The 26,628-nt window shown below is 35.9% G+C and overlaps 1 protein-coding gene across 1 annotated transcript; it reads left to right on the plus strand.

Annotated features, from left to right (window-relative positions):
- The first annotated feature begins 6,034 nt into the window (after positions 1-6,034).
- Positions 6,035-26,228, plus strand: LOC110443805. Its single transcript, XM_021488225.1, has 27 exons — positions 6,035-6,166; positions 6,427-6,845; positions 7,192-8,353; positions 8,673-8,885; positions 9,127-9,429; positions 9,949-10,203; positions 10,373-10,657; positions 11,135-11,356; positions 11,725-11,952; positions 12,277-12,420; positions 12,640-12,825; positions 13,118-13,429; positions 14,033-14,218; positions 14,766-14,966; positions 15,157-15,342; positions 16,617-16,817; positions 17,001-17,183; positions 17,611-17,802; positions 18,006-18,194; positions 18,511-18,711; positions 19,165-19,353; positions 19,919-20,119; positions 20,316-20,504; positions 20,809-21,009; positions 21,911-24,136; positions 25,094-25,391; positions 25,704-26,228. The coding sequence occupies exons 1-27, from the start codon at positions 6,163-6,165 to the stop codon at positions 25,717-25,719; spliced, it is 8,592 nt and encodes a 2,863-aa protein (XP_021343900.1). The 5' UTR covers positions 6,035-6,162; the 3' UTR covers positions 25,720-26,228.
- The last annotated feature ends 400 nt before the right edge of the window (positions 26,229-26,628 follow it).

Raw genomic sequence — 26,628 nt, forward strand, 5'->3', positions numbered from 1 at the left:
CCATATCCTTGAATGTTCAACGAATTGAAAAACAAATAGTGGTTGTGGGAGGAATTTGACTGGTTATGGGAGGAATTTGACTGGTTATGGAAGGAATGTGACTGGGTATGGAAGGAATTTGACTGGTTATGGAAGGAATGGGACTGGTTATGGGAGGAATTTGACTGGTTATGGAAGGAATGGGACTGGTTATGGGAGGAATTTGACTGGTTATGGGAGGAATTTGACTGGTTATGGAAGGAATGTGACTGGTTATGGGAGGAATTTGACTGGTTATGGGAGGAATTTGTAGGAGGAATTTGACTGGTTATAGAAGGAATGTGACTGGTTATGGGAGGAATTTGACTGGTTATGGAAGGAATGTGACTGGTCATGATTTTGTGCAAATATATACCATTGTATATGAGAGCCAGACTTTAAATGTTTCCTGTTTTCAATATGAAATAAACGTAAATATTTCAATGAGAATTGTGTTATGTTCTTAAAAAAATATAACTGCATGCATTTGAAATACATGTATAATAAAAAGAATCAAGTTACCGTTTGCCATCCATCTTTGTTCTAAATCTGTTAACAATTGACACTTCTTTTAAGAACCATAATTAAGTAAGGCTTATGATCATCGCATTGACTAATAGGCTTTGAATATCAAAGTTCAATAAATGACCTTGACCTTCAATCAGGGTAAAAGGGGTTAAATGTTTAAAAGTATAAAAAAAAAACTTTTGGTATAAATAATAAATGCTTACTTTGTTTTGAACACTAATTGAATTGAATACTTATTTTAAGAGGTTTCGAAAATGTTTTCTTTGTCAAGCAAAGAGTGCAAATGACCAGTGTCTTGACTCTAAACCACTGAAAACAACTCACTGAGCCACAATGTGCTGAGTCAGTAAATTCAGCTGTCAGAAATTATAGACATTTCGCCAAATAACACTAATACTATTTAAAGGCAGTAAGGGGTTCGTTAATATGTTTACCCATTCCACACCTTATTGGATGTTGAAATGGGATCATAAAGATGCCTTCGCTGGTGGCCCCCTCATCTCTGTTCACTGGTTTCCCTCCTAACCCAGATAGATTTTTTTACTTTCTTAATTTTCCACTTGTCTTCTTTTTGAAGCACTTTTGAGTTGTTCCAGTCTCTGATGTGGTGGTGTGTGTTAGCATGGTCTGTAATAGCTGATTTATTGTATTGTTTCTCTGCTGTCTTCCTTGTATTTCTAGTGAAGACTTGTTGTTTCATAGATTCAACGTCTTTCTAATGTTCTTTTAGGCGTGTCCCTAATTTCTGTGTTTTTGACTGCCTATAGTATCAAGAGTGCTATTTGGTGATAATTTCTGATAGCTGAATGAACTGACTTGGCACATTGGGGCTAAGTGTTTTTTTCATTTGTTTAGAGTTGAAACACTGGATATTTGCACTCTTTGCTTGACAAAAGAAACAGGCATTTGCATAAGCTTGCGAAACAACTTTTCAATAACTGCTTGTGTTCAAAACAAACTTAGCATTTAGCACCAGAAGATAATTTAGATAAGGGCTATTAACACTGTTTGAAGGAATGACCTTGAACTTTATACAATGCAGTAAGGGTCAATTATGGTAAAATCTTAAAACTGCTTCTTTTACAGAATCCAGAGCTAAGGGGCATGAAATTTGACCAGTATGCATCTGGGATGGCAGACTTTCAAACTTGTCCAGATGAATGACCTTAAACTTTATTTGAAGACATAGAGGTCAAATATGTTAAAAACTATTTTTAATTCTTATTTTAAAGAACAAAGATTTAGAGCTAAGGATCATGGAATTTGACCAGAGGGTAGCTGGGATGAAGGGCTATCAGATTTGTTCAAAGACATTACCTTAAACTTCATTTATAGGGGTCGAATATGTTAAAATCTTTGAAATATCTCTTCTAAAGAACCTTTAGAATAAGGTCATAAAACTGGACCAGTAAGTAGCTGGGATAGAGGGCTATCAAAGTTATTCAAATAAATTCCCCTTAATTTCTTTCAAGGTCATGAGTGTTTGAATACATTAAAACGTTTAAATGACTTCTTTCTTGAGATCCATGAGGCCCATGGTAATGTCATTTGATCAGTAGGTAACAGGAATGAAGGACTATTAAACTTATTAAAATAAATGACCTTGAGCTTCATAACATATGTGTTAAATATTCAAATTACTTTACCATAAGGCCAGGGGTTATGGTATTGGATTAATTTTTAGCTGTGATGGAAGGTAAGCGTAGTTGTTCAAATAGATGACCTTGACCCTTGTGACAGGTCAAATATATTTGAATCTTTGAACTACTTCTATTCAGTGATAAAGAAAGATACCAAGGTTTAGGGTATTTAGCTGTAGCTTTTAAGGATGAAAGGTTATCAAGTTTGTTCTGTTGAATGACCTTTGCACAACTTCTAAATAACCATGATGCCAAGGTTCATGATAGGGTCTCCCAAGAGAGGTTTGGGGATTTTATTCTTTTATATAATGATACAAACGAATGGGAAAAGTGGACAAATATTTGAAATGCTGATTCAGCTGAGACAAAAGAATATTTAGTTTGCTGAAATAAATGACCTTGAACTGCGTTCAAATTCACATGAGTCAAATCTATCTAAATCTTTAGAAATATACAGGTCCATAACATGTGGCCAGGAGCATGCTGGCAAGAAAGGCAATCAGATGTTTTATTAAACATAGATTGTCATGGCCCTATTTAAAGTCACAAGGGATCAAAATATTAAAATAATTTTAAACATTATCTTCTGACCTGGCAGGGGACACTGTGTCATATCATTTCTAAGCAATGTATTGTTCGGCACATTTTTTATTGCCATAGCTAGACAATGTGTTGTGGTCAGAGAATGTGTTTGTCAAAACGTGTCTGGTAACTAATTAGCTCCAAAGTTAGATGAATGTGTTTTTATTGATGACAGTTGTCTGCAATAAAGACAAGAGTGAGTCTTAGAAGATTAAGAATGAATTAAGATAATCACTTGCAATATTATGGAGTCAAATATGATTTATCTTTTTCAGTATTTATCAGTACTTTCGATATATAACATTGAGACTTTTAACTGAAGGACACTTATACCTTGTTTTTACTAAAATATTAGTCTACACATATGTGAAAGGTTTGAGATTGGACTACACGACAGTGGGTGAGACATGGGGGTTTTGAATTCATATTTCTGCACCACAATTCATCCCTTCTAACATTTTTCTTTGAAAAACAAATACTTAATCACATTATTTTCTCATTTTGATCTTTTCGATTTGAAGAAAAACCCATTTATGTGTACATGTCCCACGTCTTCAGAGTGGCCTCAGACCATCATCCTGAACTATTCCTCATAATTCCATTCAAAGATATTTAAGTCTGTGTTTTTTTTTTAAATCGTGTCAATACCGTGGTAAACCCCGAAGCAGAACAGCGGTTATATGTTGCATGTATGCTATTTGATCTGAGAGATGTTTTCGAATCTTTACAGCGGTCAGGGCCGTAGCTAGCCCTTGCTCAGACTGGATTCCTTTAGGAACTGGTCCGGGGGGGGGGGGGGCCTTGTAATAGGACCAGTAGAGGACCAGACGCTCCCCAGCCGGCGGAAAATTAAAAATACAAATTTTAAGATTTCGGTATCATTTTCGTAGTATTTAAAGTAATACAGTTTTGAATTACATTTTATTCTAGCATACCTAATTTCTGAAGACACATTCAGTATGCCACAAGCAGTTTTGGTTGATTCACCTACGTACCAGCGAGCTACGCACTTGGCGGTAATCGGACCTCAATACCACAGGGACCTTAAGTACGTTTCTGATACCGAAGCCTGAGCATTTGTTACTGCTATATTTGGACCTAAACTTAGGTGTTCAGAGTAATTGTATATGTTTTAGGGGTTCATACCGACTTTCGGGCGAATCATTTTTACCGAATCTCGATATAAACCCCTAAAACATGTACAATTACTCTGAACACCTTAATTAGTTTAGGTCCAAAAATAGCTGTAACGGAATATCAGGTCCCTGTGCTCAATACCTATATGCAACACATAAAAACGCAATGCTTGAGTATAGCGTGTCATATCTAATTTATCTTAAATAGTATACTGTATATTCAAAATCTTTTAAACTGTGCGATATTAATAGCAAAACCCGATAACACAGGCACAAGAGGTTGATTCGTCTCTCCTCCCCATTCCTTAGTATCTTTGGCTGTCTTAAAAATTAGCAACATCATATGTATGTTGGCTCGGGAACAACGAAGAGAATTGCTCAGTCATAACTCTACGGACATGACAAAAACACATGGTCGGTGAAAAGTAAGGTATTGAAGAGCATGTTCACATGCAAACGGCTAATTTGATTTGATTTAAACATATTTATTGCCCAAATTTGAGCAGAGGATTAGGCACAAGCTATATCAACTTATCAACGCCTTTTCCTCTAATACAGTACATATTGATATTTACATGATAACATTTAACAAGACATACATATTATACTTTACAATTATTATACTGCTGCTGGATTTGATGAAAAGTTGCACGTGTCTGAATACTTCTGTATTGGTATCTACGGACAGATTTTCATTCCCAAATAAAAATCAATCTATAGCGTTCAGTTTCAAAGAAGGTCAATTATTCAGGTAAGAGGTGACAAAACCTTTATTTTACGGCTATACATAACTGGATATTATATTCAACGAGCTTATGTTTTAAAAAAGCCGCATAATTCGTTCTGTATTAATCTTAGAAAAAATGACGAACATCCTCACAGGAATGTCCACAAGCGCATGATGGATTATCAACAATCTTAACACGGAACAAATCATTTTTCAAAGAGCTGCACTGATGCCTAAGATTCGTATGCAATATATTTAAATTGCGTTCGCCAAAATTATAATAAGAGTGTGGAGACGATTTTGCACCACTGGATTTAGCAGATTTAAAAGTATTTAAAGATGGTAATGTTCTTATTGTATTGTCTAACGAATTCCAAAGACGTAAACTCGATGGCAGAAAAGAAGAGTTGCTTGAGGAGAGTTTTTAGGAATATCGAAAGCATATTGGTTCCGTAAATTGTACCGATTGTTGTTACCCACTGTGTTTGGCAAAAGGGCCGATAACTAGCTGGAGGTCGCCTTTTTCTCTTCTCTGATAATGTTTCTAAACCCGTTTCAAAATATAATGAATCATTACTTGTATAAGAAGGCAATCCTGTTATAAAGACCAACAATGAGCACATATATCCAAGATACAAATTTAAATGATCTTTGAAGTAATTGTTTAGAAGTTCAAATGCAATGTATAACAACAATTCCGGTGGACAATGCTGACATACGTCAATTGATTACTGGGATTATTTTGAGTTTAGTAAAATCTATGTTACATATTTACGGATTTTTATAGATAACGGAACATGGTAGAATATTAAGACGTATTGGAACAATTGGTCAATTGGTAAGAAACCATGGGTGGATCTTACTCCTATAACTTGACATAAAAGGCCGCTGGTCGGTCTATTTTCTAACGGATATGATTTTGCCGACTGCGAAGCCAGTCAAAAGTTTCTCGCCGTGTAAAGATCGAGGTTTTCCAGAAACGTAGGAGGGGCGACTTTTTGAAGCAATTATCTTAGTAACAGCTGTCGAAGACAAATGGAGTGTTAATAAAACAAATCATGATGAAGAATCACATGATATAAATAATCCAGGAATTCAGAAATTGGAAGAGGATTATGATTTTTTTGGAATTCTGTGCATATTCCTCGTGCAGAAAGACTCGCCGGGTGCGATCTCTGAATGTTTTACGTCTCTCTAGGAGGTCAACGTTAGGGGCATGCATAAGAACTTATGTAACTTAAAAACTAATCATCTCTAGACAAAAAAATGGTGCATGGCTATCTTTTCTAAGACTACATCATTGTTATATTATTTATAAGTGTTTTTGCAAAAAGTGATCCGATTTGGGTACTCTCGCGATATGACACTTATCACATGACCGGAAGTTTTATTGCGGCATAGCAACGTCGGTAGTTCATATGGAACAAAATGGCGAACTTTTCTCAGCGCGAGTTTATAACTTGGAAAATTAGGATTTTCCGCGTGTTTAGCGATTGTATTTAAAGAAAACATTCATGCTGCAGTAAGCAATATGGGTAAGTACAGAAAATGTAATACTGTTTGTGTCCTGTATTATTTTGAAGTCTACTGTATACACAAATGTTTTTTTTTAAGAAACATAACATTGTATCAACAAATGAACTCATTAAAATAATTTATAATTAAGCCTACTATGGAATATAATATGATATAAAATATAATGGAAATTATCATGTCAGTTGCCGACATTATTTTGTTACAGTCATTTAGGGGCAATGAGGAGCATTGTATTTAACGGAGCATTTTTATGTTTCAGATAACTTGAGGTATTGCCCCACCGGTGGTTACCCATACACAGCGTCAGGGTATTCCCTGACACTGAATATGAACCTTTCGTACCCAGATAATCACTCACGACACCAACCAATCAACCAAGATACACATTTAGGATATCTGCAAAATGACTACAAAAATACCTATTCAGGATATCAACCAAACAGCTACTTAAGTACCCATTCAAAATATCAGCCTAAAATCGACCAAAATACCCATCCACGATACGAACCAAATAATAATCACAATACCAGTTCAGAATTCCGGACACACAGTTACCAAAGCAACCAACCAAGCAGTTTTAGAAATAACCTTCAGGGAAAACAACCTCGTATTCAGCCAGACACTCCTGAAATGGAGGCTGAAACGCAGGAACTTCAACATAGGATGGCTAATCAAAGAGTAAGTAATGCTACAATATATATATAAAAAAAATATTATGAACAATTTAATTTGTAACAACTAAACTGGGACAGATACTTTGAAAAAGGATAAATTTTATTTTCAACATATGGTATATGAAATGTCATTGTCATGTGTATGAAAAATGGTATTGAATCATGAATGAAATGAAAAGGAATTGAAAGAATGAAGTCAGGTTTTGATTTTTTAAATGTTTGTGTACATAATGATACACTAGTGACCTACAGCAGACCTATAACTTGATGTTATATAATGTTGATACTCTTTGGTTTTTTCCTCCTGTATCATACATAATTTGACATATATGTGTTTATCATGTTTACAGCAAAGAAGATTTGAATTTAAGGCAGAGATCATGCAAGAAATCCATGAACGGAGGCAAGAAAACATGGCAATTGCTAAGGAACTCAACCAATTTGAAGATTTTGTTGGACACCCAGATCATCTGGAAGAAGTGCACAGACTACGTCTGATGAGATTGAGGCTGGTGAAGATTAGATCAGATCGAAATGATGAACGACTGGCATTAAGATCAGAAACACGGCCAAACAAAGCAAATCGTTCATTGCAAGAAAACAGTTTCCAAAAGACAATGGGGAAAGTATCTGAAGTAAAGCAGACAGGAAGTGGGGCACATTCATCCAATACTTCACCGGTCTCCTTTGGTGTCACTAATGAGGATGTCTATAAACGTGTTGGCAAACTGGAAGCTGAGATAAAGACATTTCTGGAAGAGCTTCCAAAAGATTTATCACCCAGAGCAGCCACAACAAACCCAAGCAGATACCTGGACACGAGAGATCACCACTCGACCCACCACAGGGAAAAGGCCAGGGAGAACTGCACTGTGAGTTACCAAGCAAGGCGAAAACAGAGGCCTGTGTTGGCACAGTACACTGATAATGAAGAGCAGTCAGTTTTCACACAGAGGAGGAAATATTTGCCAAACTCTAACAAAGATGAGCAGGTTCTGAATCAGTATGTCCCTGTTCCAAAACCAAATAAAACCTTCCTCAGAGAAAACGAAGTAGATCTTGTTGAATACTTTCCAAAAGGAATTTACAAGGATTATCAAATCCAGGAAATAGGGCCAGACAGTAAGGTGTCTTTTTGCTTAAAAACTGATACAGATGTTGGTACCACTGAATGTAGTCAGGATAAATCAAGCTGTGAGCTGTCAGATTACATGAATGTCTCGTTGGATACAAACACCAACACAAATTCTGCAAGAAATCAAGACCTTGGAGACTGTATGCTGGTATTGGCACGTCCAAAGTGTAGTAGTTCAGGAACCATCCTTCATTTTGAAATAGATGAGGATGCTTCCGAGATAACAAGTGTGACAAGGCTGCAGAATTATGGAAATGTACCACGGTATAATCCTGCTCCCAATGGAGATATCCCAGTCAAAATTGTGCCGTCTTCTCAGAAACAAAGAAGTAACAACTCTCAGTCACGCAGTTATACAGCCAACAACATCCAAAAAGGTAAACAGAGAGAGGCAATCAAGTTGTTTCCAGACATTGTGTGACAAACTATTTTTTATGTCACGCTGTCCCTGATATATGCTAGATACTTAGATAGCTTAAGTCATAATAATAATGGATGCATATATATACATATAATTGCAAAACAGTTTTAGACCACATTTATGCAGGATGATACCTTAAATATAACTGATATTGAAATATTAAATTTCATTAGATAATTTAAAAAAAACCACTTGCAATATTAACTTGCACTACCTAATATAAGTGTTTCATTTACACCTAAATCTGTATTTAAGTTTTTTTCTCCGTGTTGCAGACACATGTACAGTTTTAGCATCATCCAGCCATGATCAGTCTCCACAAAAACAGAAAAAGATGGACTGTATCACATTTTCTGATGAGCCATCCGGACAGAGAAAGACTGTACAAAAGCAAGATGGGCACGCATCCGATTCTGATGTCGCTGTGGCCAAAAAATCTTTAGAAAGTCTAAAATTAAAAGGCAAAACATCACAACATTCACAACAAGGTCAGTTTTTTTTATATGTTAATTGTGTTATATTTTTCTAACAAATAATCAGAACAAATTTTTAAATAGACTTCTCTTTTTTTATGTCATGTAGAATTTATATAAGGTACATCTGTTCATTTAAAACTATTGCAACATACAGTGCCATACTGAATAAAGAAGAAATAAACAATAACTTTATATTTTTGTTTAAAAAAATGAGATGAACCTAATTTTAAATAATCTAAGTGGTTATTTCCAGAAAGAGCATGTGGAAGCCCCTCTATGGCTGTGAAGGAAGAGATAAAGGGAGACAACCATCTGTATATCCCTTTCCATCTTGTTTCCTCTCTCCTGGGATCAGAGGGCATTGCTAACCTTGGCCTCCCACAGCATGTGGACCTTGGAAACAACAATCTGTACATCCCCTTTAAGCTAGTGTCCTCTGATCAGATCAGGTTGGAAGGTTTGCCACACATGTCTGACCAAGTAAGGTTAGGATCAGGTGCTTCTGAAGGTCAGGAGGATAAGATCACATACCTTGACTACAACGAAGAGGCACAAGGTACGGACTATTTTGTAAACATGCTTAAACTGACTGAATCTGTAGCAGTAAATGATCTTGTATAGGAAATGGAAGTTTGATATAGAACAGCTGGTGAAGGAATTGAGAGCAAGAAGTAATGTAACATTAAAAGAATTAAATTAAGGTAAATGGTTCCATGTCTTCACCAGTTATAATAGGAAAATTTGACTTGCAGTTATCTACCCTTTATATAGAAGATGAAGCAAGAAAAGTGGCCTAGAACTTGATTACTTTCCATAATTTGGTATTCATAAATTCTTATTAAATGCCATACATTGATAATACCTAGATCACAACAAAATGATTCTGTGAAATGTATTGTAATGTATAAATTACATTGAATACTTCAGTAGAAAATGACTGAAACAAATATTTCATGATGGTGATAATCACAGTAATATATTTTAACCATATAATATAGCACCCTTTACCCTTTATAGTCAAATTTCATTATCTTGAAAATATTGCTACATATTTATATCAAATTTTTATTTCCAGAATTACAGTTCCGACATGGTTCTCCATGGAATGATGCAGGTAGTCAGTATTCTGAGCTGCATGTGACACACACCAGACAAGGTGAAGGTCTCACATTGGATCTGTCTGGTATAACTTCAACCTCTGAGATCATTGACAGGATATACGAGGGAACTGTGGCATGCTTCTTTCCTGACAGAAGTAGTGGAGAATACAGATTCACCACCCTATATAGAAGGCCTGATCAGCTGGATACTGGCACTGGAACTGGAAAAGGTAGAAAAATACATTATTGTGTTTATTTCCAGTATTTAAATCTACTCTAAAGATATGAAATTGAGATGGACAATTTTCAATCATGTGAGCGTAACCTGGTATAGGTTTCATTTTAATGCTTTAATTTTGTTTTATTCCTGTTCTTATTTTATTCCTATTCTATTTTTAGATCCAGCAAAGGACTGGTTAGATTTGGAGTTGACAGATACTAGGGAAGATCTACTTCGAGACCACCACATTGACGTTCCCTTCAAACTGGTGTCGACTGACCAGCCCCGACCAAATTGTGTGCCGAGACTTGACCTGCTTGGGATTGCCTCAAAATCAGACATCGATGTTGCCAGAATAAACGAGAATACATTAGCTCAGTTTGTTTGTGATGGTGAAGAGCATGTGGGCAACTATGCTGAAACAGAAAGCATTACTACATATAGTACTGCTTCATGGGAACAAGGTAACACATTGCATAATATATTCCATGTTCTTTGGGAAAGACACAGAGTCTTAAAAAAACTGACTTTGTATGACAAATTAAAATGAGGTCATGCTATGGTTCCCATTCCATGGAAACTGACAGAAAATTTTAGGAATAAATAAGTATTTATTTATAACAAAAATCTATGTTGTCAATAATTTCTGTAGTATTTTCCTATTGGGACTTGTTAGCTAGATCTAACTCTGAAGTTGTATAAAATTGTCTTATTATGAAAGTTTGCAGAACTTAAAAGTTAAACTGTCAAATTAACTTAGATGTCTTGGAAGTGCGAAGTAATCAGTGGAATATGTACTCAATGTATAGGTTATAATATATGGTTTCAAACGACTGTTTTTATTGCTCCATTAAATGGTTTGCAATAATGTAATACTTACATTGAATGCATTAAACAAAGACACTGACAGTCTGTTATATTTCACATGTCCTTTCTTTCAGAATTCAAGCCAAAAACTACTGTTCACATAAATCAGCCAGCACAACGTAGCGATGGAAATAGGAAACGGGTAACAGAGCCCATTGAGGATGTTGACACTGGTATTTGTGCTTCAGGATTGGACTTTACAAGTGCATATACAAGTGGGGGAAAGGCTAAAGTCCAAACTAGGAACAGAGATCAGTCAAGGCGCAGTATCATGACCAATAACAACCCTGCACCTGGTAACAGACTGCCATTTAATCTGTCGAAAAAAAACCTGTAGCATTGATCAATGTTAAGGAGTGATTATGATAGAGCTGAAATATTGACTCAGCAATCATTGGCACAATTATTTAAAGCTAAAATAGTTACCCAAACAATCATTGTCAGCAATCATACAATCATTGGTACAGTGATATAAAGTTGAAATATTGTTTCAGTAATCAATGTTAGCAGTGATATAAATTGACCCAATAACCTATTTCAGGTCATCTCAGTAAAATGTTTTATATGACATACTGTACTGTGCCACAAGATCCCTATTAATTTTCACATGACAAGATTATATGTCTTCTATAATAACCATTGAAGATATGTATCTTTATTTCAGTGTGTGGGGGCAATGATAAAATTGGTAAAAGGGAACTTGTTCGCGAGGGCAAGACATCACATGCCAGGCAAACTGAGCGTGATGCTGTACCACAGCTGGCCATGACTGGGTCTGCCTCTGATGAGGAAGTTGCTAGAATAAACCGAGGCTGTAGTCCTACAGTGTCTCTGTTTGCTGAGAGGGAGACATGGGAAAACAATGATGTTCACACAGAAAACAGTGTACAAGGTAGAGTTTTTTTTACATGCGTTGAAAAGTTGTGAATAAATGAAGAATATAGTTGTCAAAAACTATATTATATATTAACATTCAGCAGTGTAAAAAGAAAATCCTATTAAAGTGTTATTATGCATACATGCAGCAGCTATCTTTATATTTTTAAAGGTCTGGTGAAGAAATAGAAATATATTTCTTAATATATATCAGTCGCAAGGTTGAACAAATGGAGACTACATGTTCAGCGGATCAGTTCAGGGCCATACAGCCTAAAAACTTTTAAATTAAAAGGCAGCTAAAGAATGTTTTAATAAACTGAGGCTCTGTTGACTCCAGGTACACAGCTTCAGTACCCAAAGCTTCCCCAAACAAGACCTTCCACCCTCACGAGCAATGACCTCAAAACGGATGACATTGTACAACCCAAGGCTGTGATGGTTGATTATGGCATTGGAAGGGACAGCAGTACAGTAAAATCAGGTAGAAATTATGTGGAGCAAAGAAGTTAATTTGAGTGTCTGAAAAAATTCTGTATTTTAAATGTGTTTCAGGTTAACTTGTATCAAGAGAGTGTTCAAACAGTAGAATAATTTCTGAGACAACACTTTACTGGTTAGCTTTATAGATTAGGAGACCCAGAGTCTTTAACTTTTCTACCATCTGACACACCGTCATGCATGAGTTACATTTTGTTCACAGCATGTGGTAGTTTCTCTGGTGACAGTGAAAACCATGCAGACAGCAGTCTTATCCAAAAGGCATCTGGTCCAGGAAAGGTCAAACAAAGGTCAAAGGTAGCCATGGTAACTCAACATCAGGAGTCAAATGATGTGTCAAAGTTCACGTGTGATCAAAGCAATGGAGAATCTGAATTTGAAGTACAAGGTAACTATACAATATCAAAATGTACATATCTACCTGGTAAATCTTTCGAGCACAGTTTAAATATCAAAGACCACACATATCTTATTGCTCACTTTTCAGCAGAAGACTGTTTCAGAGCTTTTAGCTTAAAATTCAAGTATCAGAATGGCATTTGAGAGAATAAACAACTGATTGTTTGTAGAGATGCAAGTTTGGACTTACTTGTAATTCTAATAAAAAAGAAAAAGTTCATGAACTATATCAAACCACTTATTACTACTATTGTTCCAGATTCCGTTTGCTTTCTTTCCAGATTTTGATGAGAATGTTAGTTGCTCTTCTAGTGATACATCTGTTGTTGCCCTGAAGAACAACATAGATCCTTCTTCAGAGGTCACTTTAGATTCCTCCAAAGAAAAAGGCAACAGAAAATCTCCAGGAAAAAGGTTGAAAAAATCGAAGAACAGTGTTGTTGATTCTGAAAATGGATCCAGAAAAAAAGCAGATTCCCCAGAGACACAGACCAACAGTAAAGCCAAGAAGGCTGGAATGTCTGACTCTGAGTCTGACGACATTTCCTGTCTAGATTTGGGTGCAGAAAGTCAGATACACTGTAGAACACAAGGTTTGTATGTTGAAATAGTTTTAATCATTTTCCCATTTTCAAAAAATTACTTTTATCAGCCATTTCTTGTTTGAGTACATAGAGAACTGATTGTATGTTTTTTTTTTTATTAAAATCTATTTTTATACATCTTCAAATTCTGCGAATGCATTTACCGTAAAAACCCATGTAATTTGCGCACCTATGTAATTTGCGCAGGTACTTTTTGAGGCTGAAAATCGGGAAAAAAGGTTCTACTCGAATATTTTGCGCACCCAAAAAATCTGGAAAAAAACCGATGTTCATGCTCCGAAAATCGATCTCTGAATATATTTTTTTTAAATATATTTCTATGATTTTTTTTTCATTGATGTAAAATGATATTTAAAACCAAGAAGAAACTACGTAAAATGTGTATTTTGTTGCTTGTTTTCTTTGAATTATCTGATCACACATGACACACACGTGTGCGCATATCGGCATACATCAATTCATTTTAGCAATATTTTACATAAAACATTTAATTGCTTACAAAAACATATCAATTAATAAGTAATTCGATGTTTAGTAACATTTTAGTGTTTACCAGGAATGATTTGTGCATACAAATTATGTATTTCTTAGGACTGGTTGATGGTGGCTGCTCAAGTGATGATTCTGTCAAAAGCAAAGACTCCAGGAAAACACCAACAGGGAAACTCTCTGCAAAGAAGTTAAAAAATGAAAAAACGTCCATGTTTTTGGCATCAGCTGGTTCAAAATCTGATTTGAGTGGTGATAACAGCTCCAAGTGTGGCACTAAAGTACAAGGTATTTAATAGATTTTTAACCTTGTTTGAAAGACTTAGGTGAGCTTATGCTCTACCATTACGTTTTCTGTCATCCATTTGTCTGTCAAATTTTTTTTCTAAACTCTGGAACAGAATTTTTCAAAACCTAATAGGAAACGACATGAGGTGGTAGGAATTCAAAACATTACAAATGGAAGGGTTTACCTCCCAATTGGGGGTGAGCACCTCTGTTTGTATAAATTTCAATCAATACCACCGAAGATGCTTCTAGCTTGATACAGTTCATAATTCCATCACACCCTCTTAGGGTGGGGAGGGAAACCCTTCCATTTGTAATGTTTGGAATAGAGTAATAATTTAAAAACGGTTCAGATCCCCAACCTTTGCTAGATCGCTTGGATATCCAGGCAAGCGATCAATGAACACACGCTGGGCCTCTTGTTAGGTTAAAAAACAAGCAAATAGTTCCTCTGTGAAAGTAGAGATAGGGTTAGGTACATAGTAATAGTTTCTGTGTTCAAAAAAATATAGTACTAATGAATAGACATATGATTTGTTTTTTCCAGCATTTGTTTTTGATGGCTCCTCCAGTGATGATCTGGTACCACAGAATGTCCAGAGAAAATCTGTGACTGGAAAAAAGGCAGATTCACCAGCACCAAAGACCAACAGTATAGCCAAGAAAGTTGTAGTGTCTGACTCTGAGTCTGACGACATTTCCTGTCTAGATTTGGATGAAGAAAGTCAAGAACACTGTAGAACACAAGGTATGTATGTTGAGATGATTATAAACATTTTGTAACTTTTATCAAATCACTCATGTTAGTTGTGACCCTCTGATGATTTAGAAAACTGATTGAACTTTTTAAAAAGCTTGGTTCTGCCAATACTTTTAAGAGTGTTCATCAGTTATAGAAATCTTACTGCATACATTATTAAAAAAGCTTTATTTTACAGGATTGGTTGATGGTGGCTCCTCCAAAGGCGGTCCTGTGAACAAAAAGGACCCAAGAAAATCTGCTACAGGGAAACCCTCTGTAAACAAAACTAAAGATGAAAAAGCAACCATGTTTGTGGCACCAGGAGGTTCAAAATCTGATTTGAGTGGTGATAACAGCTCCAGGTGTGGCACTAAAGTACAAGGTAATAAATAGCATTTAACTGACCTGGTCTCAAGCTGTATGATGAATCCTTGCACACCATTTCGAAAAATCTAATCGGAAATATAATAAGTCAGTAGAAAATCAAGAGGGGTTGACCCAGGGGGCTAGCATCTGGGGCAAAATAGAGTTGTTTTGGTCATATTGTTTTCTAATGGAAGAAAACACTTCTATTCCATCTGGCAATCTGAAAGAAATCGCTTCTGTTGGTGATACCCCTTTGAACAAAGGGAAGTCAGTTATTGGGTGACATTTTTAACTGGAATAGCCCTAAGCAACTTCCCTAGAACTATGTGATGAATCTTCAGATTGTGATGATTCAAAAATACACAGAGAAGCTGACCTAAGTTGCTTTGAGGTGGGGCCAAAAAATGGTAAATATTTGAAAATGGTTGACAACCCATCTTATATACCAACACATCTGTTTACTTGGAAACAGTGTAGATCCCCATCCCATAGCCATTTATTTGATGGCCATGCATGAAGAGATGAGCAAAATCATGATACCAGAATTAGTAAATGGTCTGGTCCTGCCCTTTTGACTTAGTCCGCGGATCATAACATGGGAATGATTGCGATTTCAACCCTGTAATGATATAAACACACAGATATGGCTCAAATTTCATATGAAGCATTCTTGGTCGCTATGACCTGGGGATGAATTGTTTTGTAAAGGAAAAGTTAAGTTTTCTTTAGTGCTAGGCCAAAAAGAGGATGAATTGTGTATTTAGGCCTAATTACAATCTTACTCCTTCTGATCAGTAAATCATATTTTAACGAAATTTGTGTACATTTTTTGGGAGCAGGGAATCAGATATTCTATAGTAAGGGTGCTGCCAGGTGGAGCCTGATATGGGGAAATAGTGATTGTAATATTACTTTAACTTAAAGTGATGACAATTTTTGCAATGATTTCTTAAATATCAAGGTGAGAGATAAAGGCACTTTTTACCTCTTATTTTATTAAGGTAACAGGAAAATGGTTTCTCTGTTAGAGTATGAATATGGAAAAGTGCAAAGTAATAGTTTTTATCTTAACTCTTTCACCCCTACATATTTAAACTGGACTTGCCCAGTCTTTGACTTGGTAAGGTTCAAATGTGCCTTTAGGGGTGAATGGGTTCAAGAAATTTGGTACTAAGTACAAGTATGATACTAACGAGATTTTTGTTTACAAACTTACAGCACTGCCATGAACTAAGAATTGAAACCTTTCATGAACTAAGCATTGACACCTTTCATGAACTTTTATTTCAGCATTTGTTTATGATGGCTCCTCCAGTGATGATCCGGTACCACAGAATGTCCTCAGAAAATCTGTGAATGGAAAAAAGGGAGATTCCCCAGCAACAAAGACCAACAGTAAAGGCAAGCATGTTGGAGTGTCTGACCCTGAGTCTGATGACATTTCCTGTCTAAATTCGGATGGAGACAGTCAGAAACACCATGGAGTCAAAGGTATGCTTGTTGAGAGAAATTTTCACATTTTCTCATTGTCATAATTTTTTTTTTTATCAAATCTTTCTTGTTTCTTGAGTTACATCCGATAATTTATGAAACTGATTGCACTTTTCAAAGGCCTTATTACAAAGGCTCTGACATTCAAACGTTGTCAATTATATGAATGTATGCATTTCACAGGATTAGTTGATGGTGGCTCCTCAAGTGCTGCAAACAAAAAAGACCCCAGAAAATCTTCATCAGGAAAACTCTCTGCAAAGATATTGAAAAGCGAAAAAACAAATATGATGTTTGTGGCATCAGCAAGTTCAAAATCTGATTTGAGTGGTGATAATAGCTCCAAGTGTGGCACTAAAGTACAAGGTAATAGTTTTATTGCTAAATTACAAAGTTATATTTTTAGTGTTAATAATTTCAGTGTTAAAGTAAAAATATGATAAACTACGCAGTTTGAGTTTGATGTTCAACTTTGGTACAAATATTGTACTGATACAATGCAAGGGTTTCTATATTAGAGAAGAGTAGTTGGCTGATTTTAACCCCTATTAAAAAACTTTCAATTTGAATCTTGTCTTTGTCCCCTACCAATGAACATGTTGTTGTTTTAATTCATGTACCTTTGCTAATTGGAATGACTTTTCAACCGGACTGTATTTGTACTGTAAAGTAGAAGTACTTTAAGATAGTACTGTTATGCTACTAAGATACATATTGTTCAAGAATCCAACACTGGCATAATAACAGCAAATGTCAGGTTTCATAAAAAATATGTGTGACTTGTTTTTTCCAGCATTTGTTTATGATGGCTCCTCGAGTGATGACCCAGTACCACAAAATGTCCTCAGAAAATCTGGACCCGGAAAAAAGCCAGAGCCAAAGACCAACAGTAAAGCCAAGACGGCTGAAGTGTCTGACCCCGAGTCTGATGACATTTCCTGTCTAGATTTGGATGGAGGCAGTCAGAAACACTGTAGAACACAAGGTATGCATGTTGAGATAGCTTTAAAATATTTTATCATTGGCATGATATGAACTCATTCTTTTTTTCTAATGCACCTTGTAACTTAAAACACTTATTCCACTTTTCAAAATTTATATGCAAAATATTGTAGGTTCTGTTAACATATTTCATTAATCATTTTGATAAATGCATACATAATTTCATAAAATAATTATATTTCACAGGATTGGTTGTTGGAGGCTCTTCAAGTGACAACTCTGTAAACAAAGAAGACCACAGGAAATCTTCTCAAAGGAAACTCTCTGCAAAGGAGTCTAAAAGCAAAAAAACTAATATGATGTTGGTGGCATCAGTAACGTCAAAGTCTGACTTGAGTAGTGATAACAGCTCCAGGTGTGGCACTAAAGTCCAAGGTAATTAGTTGGGAGGTTTTTAGCTCACATGGTCCAAAAGGCTAAGGTGACATAATGCCTTAATGTGACATCCATCGGTTGTTCCTCAGTTTGTTCTACCATCTGTCAATCATTTTTTAAAACAATTTCTTCTGGTTCAGAAAGTCAGTGTTCTACTTTATATAATTTATACAATGTATAGGACTGAAAAAAACAAAGTATAACTATGGTTATAATACAAGTTTGGTACTATCAAATAGAACATGTTGTTCAAGAATCTTAATTACAACACTGGCATAATCTAAGTATCGACACCTTTCATGAACTTTTATTTCAGCCTTTGTTTATGATGGCTCCTCCAGTGATGATCCGGTACCACAGAATGTCCAGAGAAAACCTGTGACTGCAAAAAAGGAAGATACCGCAGAATCAAAGACAAACAGTAAGGTCAAGAAAGTTGGTGTGACTGACTCTGAGTCTGACGACATTTCCTGTCTAGAGTTGGGTGGCGAAAGTCAAGAACACTGTAGAAAACAAGGTATGTATGTCTAGATAGTTTTTATTTTTTTCTAATTTTCGTGATTTCAAATTTTGTCAATCCGTTCTTGTTAGTTGTTGACAGCATTATATGAATTTGGTATAAATTGATTTAACTTTTTAAAACTATTTATATATAGGTTCTTTGAATAAATTCAACAGTTACAGATACTGTACTGGTTAGCGTTCCGTATATCAAAGAAATGTCTGTGCATTCTTTAACGGATGGAGTTGGATGTTTGTCCCACATATTGAATGTGTTGCATTTCTAACATTGGATCAGGTATATGGCATTCGTAGATTCACATTCAAGGGTTTGTGTAATACGGAAGGATTCCCGGGAGGTGTTACTGGTAGTGTATTGTATTGAGGCTCTTAGAATAAATTAAACAGTTGTAGATACATCATCCTTTATAACGTCATATCACCCCTTATAATGTCATATATTTCACAGGATCCGTCAGTGATGGAACCTCCAGTGATGACCTTGTCAAGAAAAAAGACCCCAAGAAATCTGAGCAAGGAAAGCTCTCTACTAAGAAGTCAAAAAATGAAAAAACAAATAAGATGTTTGTGGCGTCAGCAAGTTCAAAATCTGATTTGAGTGGTGACAATAGCTCCAAGTGTGGCACTAAAGTGCAAGGTAATTTCCATGTTACAGTGCAAGGTTAAATTTAAACTTCTCTGTGAAAATACATGTCTGGTCTAAATTACCAGGTGACAGTTATAAATTTAGTACCAGGTGATAAAGTTTCTGTATTATCATATATAGAGGATCTTACGTTCATGTAATATGAAATGCCAAAATCCTTTGTTTTCGTGTCAAATAAATTTACTGAACTCATTTAATAAATTCAATATGACATGGACACTCATGTTTGATTCTATTTATCATAACATTAATAATTTTAAAATTAGCTTCAAACACAACGTTATGTTTTATTACACGTGTATAACCATATTTATGACATAGCCGTATGTCATATTAAAATGGGTCAGTTATGTGACAAGATAAAACTGATACATTCACTAATATTAAAGTATAAGGTCCATGCTATGATTTATGTGTTATTTATAAAATTTGGTACTGAAGTAGATGTACTTGAAGATAGTTCTGTTATTGTACTAAAAACTTATTGTTACAGAATCTGGCATGAAACAAAGCATCGACACCTTTCATGAAAACATGTGTGATTTGTTTATTTCAGCCTTTGTTTATGATGGCTCCTCCAGTGATGATCCGGTACCACAGAATGTCCAGAGAAAATCGATGACTGGAAAAAAGGCAGATTTCCCAGCAAAAAAGACCAACGGTAACGTCAAGAAAGTTGGAATGTCTGACTCTGAGTCTGACGACATTTCCTGTCTAGATTTGGGTGGCGAAAGTCAAGAACACTTTAGAAAACAAGGTATGCATGTAAAGATAGCTTTAATTTTTTCTTCTAATTTTTATGATTTCAAATTGTCAATCCAATCTTGTTAGTTGTTGTAAGCATATGAATTTGGTAATTGATTTCACTTTTTCAAAAGCTTTTTTTATATAGGTTCTTTGAATAAATTAAACAGTTACAGATACATTATCCTATAACATCATGTATTTCACAGGATCCTTTGGTGATGGAACCTCCAGTGATGACCTTGTCAAAAAAACAGACCCTAAGAAATCTGAGCCAGGAAAGCTCTCAACAAAGAAGTCAAAAAGTGAAAAAACAAATATGATGTTTGTGGGGTCAGCAAGTTCAAAATCTGATTTGAGTGGTGATAACAGCTCCAAGTATGGCACTAAAGTGCAAGGTAATTGCCATCTTACAGTACAATGTTGAAGTCTCTGTGAAAATGAATGTGTGGTTCTAACTGGGTAGTTCTAAAGTGCCAGGTGATATAATTTCTGTGTTATAATACAGAAATGGTACATGTACTAATATGAAAGTACAAGGTAATAATTTCTGTGTTATGTTTAAATATGGTACTCAGGTAAAAGTACTTTAAGACTACTGTTATTATACTAAAAACATATTGTTACATAGTCTAACACTGGTATACAATGCTCAAAACATTGACACCTTTCATGAAAACATGTGTGATTTGTTTATTTCAGCATTTGTTTATGATGGCTCCTCAAGTGATGATCCAGTGCCACAAATTGTCCTCAGAAAATCTGGACCTAGAAAAACGGCAGATTCCGCAGAATCAAAGACTGACAGTAAAGCAATGAAGGCTGGAGTGTCCGAGTCCGAGTCCGATGATATTTCCTGTATAGATTTAGGTGGAGAAAGTCAAGAAGACTGTAAAACACAAGGTATATATGTTAATTGAGATAGTTTTCAACATTTTCATGGTTCAACTTTTTATCAATTCATTCTGCAATATAGAACACATCACTAGAGGTCTTCGAGGCAACTAATTATGGCAAAGCCCATGAAAATCTGAAACTCACATCTTCACATGGTTGTTCTGGGTTGTCATATATATAGCCTCCATTATTATGCAAAAAAAGCTAAAAGACAAAAAAATCCCTGTATATGGTTGATATACTCATTCACGTGACAAACCAAACCCCCCAGTTTATCTGACGAGAAGAAGCTTCACTGCAATGAAGTGACAATTTATATATATATACCGTTCAGTGTGTACAAACTTTGGAAGGATGTATCAGTGACAGTTGTTGCCCTTTTATTGGTTTTAATAAGATCTTTCTAATGTAGCAGATTATTTTAGCATTGTGGACATCATTGTACAAAAGATTTTCTTGTACCAGATTCTTAGAAAAATTTCCTTCTGTGTGTTTTAAAGATATAATGTATCTGAGTATTTTTATCCATCTGTGATAAAAACTTCACATAGAATAATTTGGTAGAGTTGACATCATAGCTGGTCTTCGATCTATTTTGTTTATCTTAACCCAGATCTGCATTTATTTTAATCACCACAATCCGATGAACCTCCATGCTAGCTACCTACTTCATTGACTTAGGGAGTACCCATTAGTCCTTATTTATTTGGATTGCTTTGGTGGTTGGTACAGGTATTAGCATAATATATTTTGTAATGCAGTAATAAGGATGTGTTATACATATGAACAAAGGATTGTCCCGATTGGCCCATAAAGTTTGTATGATATACAATTACTGAAATGTTGTAAATACCATATACCATTAATCTTGTCCGATTTCAAAACTCATTTGTTGTACATTTAACAGGTATGCTCGATAATGGTCCCTCCTGTGGTGACACTGTGTCTCTAAAATCTATGACAAACTTTGATGGAAAAGTTGCAGCGCAAAGCAAATTGTTAAAGCACAAGGGTGAAGTGATATCCGACCAAGATTCTGATCTTTCATGCATTCATATGGAAGGGGATGTTTCCACTGTCGGGTATGGTCATGGCACGGGGGCCTCGAAAACAGTCAGCTCTGGCAAACAACGGACAAGTTCCGCAGTCGCTGGTGACAGCACACATCCCTGTGAGGACCTACAGTTGGATCAGTCACACAGAACACGTACAGATAGAAAACAGAACACCACATCCAAATCTGAAGATGTCCTACAGTTACCTACAAATGTATCGGATAACATAACAAAGAGTGTGTCTGGAAATGTAGCAAAAACACAGGAAGCAGAAAAAAAGAAGGGGAAGTCTTTTATTGGAAGTATAAAAAGCACTTTGAAGAAGGGGACTGTTAGAAGAAAAGAGAAAAATAGTCTTCAGACACCAACTCCAATGGCATCAAATTCAAGAAAGAAATCAAAGACGGGTAAAAACAAAGCTGGCAAGAAAAAATCAGATGATTCCAGTGACCATTTGGGAGATCCTACAGCGAAGAAAGGTTCAAGGTTACCAGTAGTAGGTTCGGTGCAGAAATCCAAGATAACATATTCCAATATGATAGGAAGTAACTTTGGCATGCCATCTTCATCAAGGCACGAAGAAGGAGGGACTGAAACAACAGACACAACAAGGGATGCTGGAATATTACCAGTAGCTTCAACCTCTCCAAAGGACGCTAAAGGTGAAAGGTCACAGGATACAAAGACAATCATGCACAGGCCAATGACTGCTCCCACCTATAGATCATCAAAGGACATACAGTCTGATACATGTACAGTTTCGGATCTATCCTGTTTAGATTTGGAGGAGACTGCAGTCAACCCTGTTACAAAAGCTACACCAACAAAACAAACAAAGGGAGACACAATAAACCCTTCATTTAGCAGCAATGGAAAAAATGTGGATAACTCCATTCCACCAAAGTCGGCTGAATCCAAGAGGTCAGCACAAGCAGGAGTACCGATGATAGGACGGATCAATCGGATCACTCCAGGCATTAGGTCTGACCCAGATTCTGACCTCTCCTGTTTAGAGTTAGAAAAGACTGAAGTCAAATCTGCTCAAAAGGCTGTAGAAGCAAAACCTACACCAAGAAAACAGGACCACAGAGTTACAACAAACCTTTCATGTGACAGCACTGGAAAAGGTGTGGATGTCGCCATTCCACCAACATCAGTGGAGTGCAAGAGGTCACCACCAGCAGGAACAATTATGCACACACCCATGAAGGGAGCAGCAGGTCAGTTTTCTCCTGGTGTCGTCTCTGATCCCGATTCCGATCTCTCGTGTATTGATCTGGGAGAAAGTGACTCAATACATGTTGGAATGAAAACCAGGAATCCCAAACCCGCAGTAAAGATTTCAGCTTCCTCGGCAAGTAACACAAGAAATGCTATGGCAAGTGGTGGAATCAATATTGATAATGTGTCAACACCTATTGGGATGTCTGACTCTGACAGAGTGTCCCAAACTGAAGAGAGGGTCATTCATGAAACAAGGACAAAGGCTGACCTTGGGTCACCTCAGCGCACAGTTTGTAATCCAAATGCTGATAATATGGGAAGGATAGCAACAACAGCTGAGACAACAAATACAGCAAATACACCCCAGGAAAAACAAGAGGAAAAACATACAACACGCAATCCCAGGTTTGACATGTTCACGGCATCATCGTTTTTACCAGGTGGTGGTCACAGTTCATCACCAGCAGGGGCAGCCGCACCGACACCAAACAAAGCCCCCACCACCAGATCATCAACAGGGAATCATTCGAATCCAGATTCATCCGAGGATGCTACAACACCAAAAGGAAAGAAGGGTCGTGGAAAATTAAAGAATGCTGCCACTAAATTTCTTTCAAACATCGCAACAAAATTAAAGAAACCTAAAGCAAAAGCTGCACCACAAAATGTGCCTCGCCCAACGTCAGCCGACCGCAGGAGAGTGCCAGCTGCAGATAATGTGTTGCACACACCAATGGCTGCCCCAACCGCTCCGTCAGAGGATACGTACTCCGACCTTTCCTGTATTGATCTGAATGAAAGCAACAACAACTCCAACAATTTTACAAAGGACTGTCTTTCTAAAGAACTAAAAGGTGAGTTTGATACTAATCACCAGTGTTGTGTTAGTACAGTGAAAAGGATGGATTGACTTGTAGTCATCTTCTTGGAATTATCCAGTGCAAATTTCAAAAATGTCTTTTGAAGTTAAATCTTCTAACTAGTGTACTTTTTCTTACCTAAAGTAATCCAATTTTTTTTAAGCTGTACCATGTGCTTTTTCAAGACTAATTCAGCATTCAGTTAAAATGTATTTGTCGGTTTTACTATACAAATGTATCAGGAACTTATTCTCTTAATCTTGATTGGATTCATAGATCTGGGGTAGGGGTGGACTAATTATATTTCCCAATGGAATGAAAATTATACCTATTTTATTGGCAGAGGTTTTTCTTAGGTTTTTTTTTCTCCAGTTTTGTCTTGGCAGTTTCTTTTAAACTGTTATATCTTTATGAAACTTGAAGCACACCTTTTGCACCCACAGAAGGTGCGCAATGCACTTGAATGAGGTAACTAACTGTGACCTTCATCTCTAGGTCATAGGTCAAATAAGTGGGTTTTTTTATGAGGTCTGGTCAGGGCTGTAACTTTAAAACCATTACTAGTAAAGATGTCTTGTTAAGCATTAAACAGTTGCTTACATCCATATCCCATTGTAGTTTAATTTGGAGAATGTAAGTAACTAGGTTTGATTACCATATAAATGTGAAAATAAAGATACTTCAATCCTTTACAGAATGATGGAAGCACTACCAAAAGAAAGTGTTTGTGTGTACTGTTAAGATATTTTAGGTTTCTTATATCAAAATTTCTTTTATGGAGGAGATGCATGTCCTAGTATTACCTTGTACATGTTATATTTTCTGTTGTTGTATGTATTGACATGTACAATATGTAGACTTTCATGCATGCATAGCATTACTATCGTGATAGGTCCATCAAAATCTACAAATACAGGTCATCCTAATCATTGATTCTCACTTTGTTTTCAGAATTTATATTTGGCAGCAAGCAGCTTGAACCAGTTCAGTGGGAGTCCTCTCTGGCTCAACCGGGAACCCGGACTGAAATTAGGAATGACCGTCTCCTAGATGTTTCCTCCAAACATTTGAATTGCCCTAATGGTGTCTCTCGGTCCAACGTGTCTCGTCTGGCATTGAAGACAGACACTGACGTCACTTTGAGCCATGAGAAGATTTTACCATATGTGTTGACAGACTGGAAAGTGTGTGGTAATCAGCAACTCGACCAAGGGTATCGAGCCCAGCAGAGACGACAGCCACAAAGAAGGTTAGTTTTTAGTCTATTTGAAGATTAATAAGTTGTTTGTTTTTAGTCTATTTGAAAATTAATAAGTTGTTTTTTAGTCTATTTGAAGATTAAGAAGTTGTTTTGTTTCTTTTAAGTCTATTTGAATCTATCTATCTTTAAAAACAACAAGTTCATACATCTGTCCGATATAAATTCCTTCTCTCATTGGAAAGAAACAATCAAAACTCTGGAATTAGGTAGTATTTTATGATAAATATCCTTATAAATAAAGTCTAATGTAAGTGTAAACCTCTATTTTGTATTAAAAAAATACGGTCTTTTACATTTCAGATTTGGAGTTGTCTAGATACCACATGAATTTCCTCAAATTTTGGCAGAGATATTGCCACTTGAAGTATTTCCAACATTCGTTGATGCTTATGGTGAAGTGGACATGACGCAAGCAACTAGAGGATGTATTATAGTCCATAGTTATACCAAATAAATCCTGTATATGTAATAGTGTAGTTAAAACTACTACAAGGGAAATTGTACTCACAAAGGGTGCTGCTTTATTATCATGCAATAGGGTCATCTTTCTTGTGTCAAGTTTGAAAAAATACACAAGATAAAGTGGTAATTTAAAGTGATATATACATATTATTGTTATAACATTTATATTTACATGTGAAAATGGCTGTGATCTTTTTAATTTCATGTATACATACATGTACATGTTTATTATATGGTTGATATTTTTATAGATTTTTTTTGTATGATTGGAGTTCCAATTACATTCCAAATGAACTTTGGTATACTAATTTGTGATCTGTAGTTTACTACATGTACCAAGTATGTAAACATTAACATTACATATCATGGATATTTTTAAATAGTTTAAAAAATCAAAAAATCAAAAAAAAATCAATGTTTATGAATGTCATGTGTTTATTGAAAAATAAATTTATGAATTATTTCTATAGTCACCTTCTTATTTGTGATGGAATGAATATTGATGCAAAAGGCAACAATTCAACTACAAGTTCTAGCTTGGGGATCATGAAAAGTTCTATTAAATAGGTGTTTGTGTGAAAATCTGATTGTTTATACTAGTTAACAATTTAACCCTTTTACCACTGTAGACCATAATGGACTCATCCATATAAATGCATGGTAGAGCCTACTAAAGTTACATAGGGTTGAAAGGGTCAATAGAAGATGCTTAGTATGTACCGACATAGCTAATTAGCCGAAATGCATTTCCCTATCAAGCCTG

The sequence above is a fragment of the Mizuhopecten yessoensis genome, unplaced genomic scaffold (assembly GCF_002113885.1).
Source record: "Mizuhopecten yessoensis strain PY_sf001 unplaced genomic scaffold, ASM211388v2 scaffold716359, whole genome shotgun sequence".
Taxonomy (NCBI): Eukaryota; Metazoa; Mollusca; class Bivalvia; order Pectinida; family Pectinidae; genus Mizuhopecten; species Mizuhopecten yessoensis.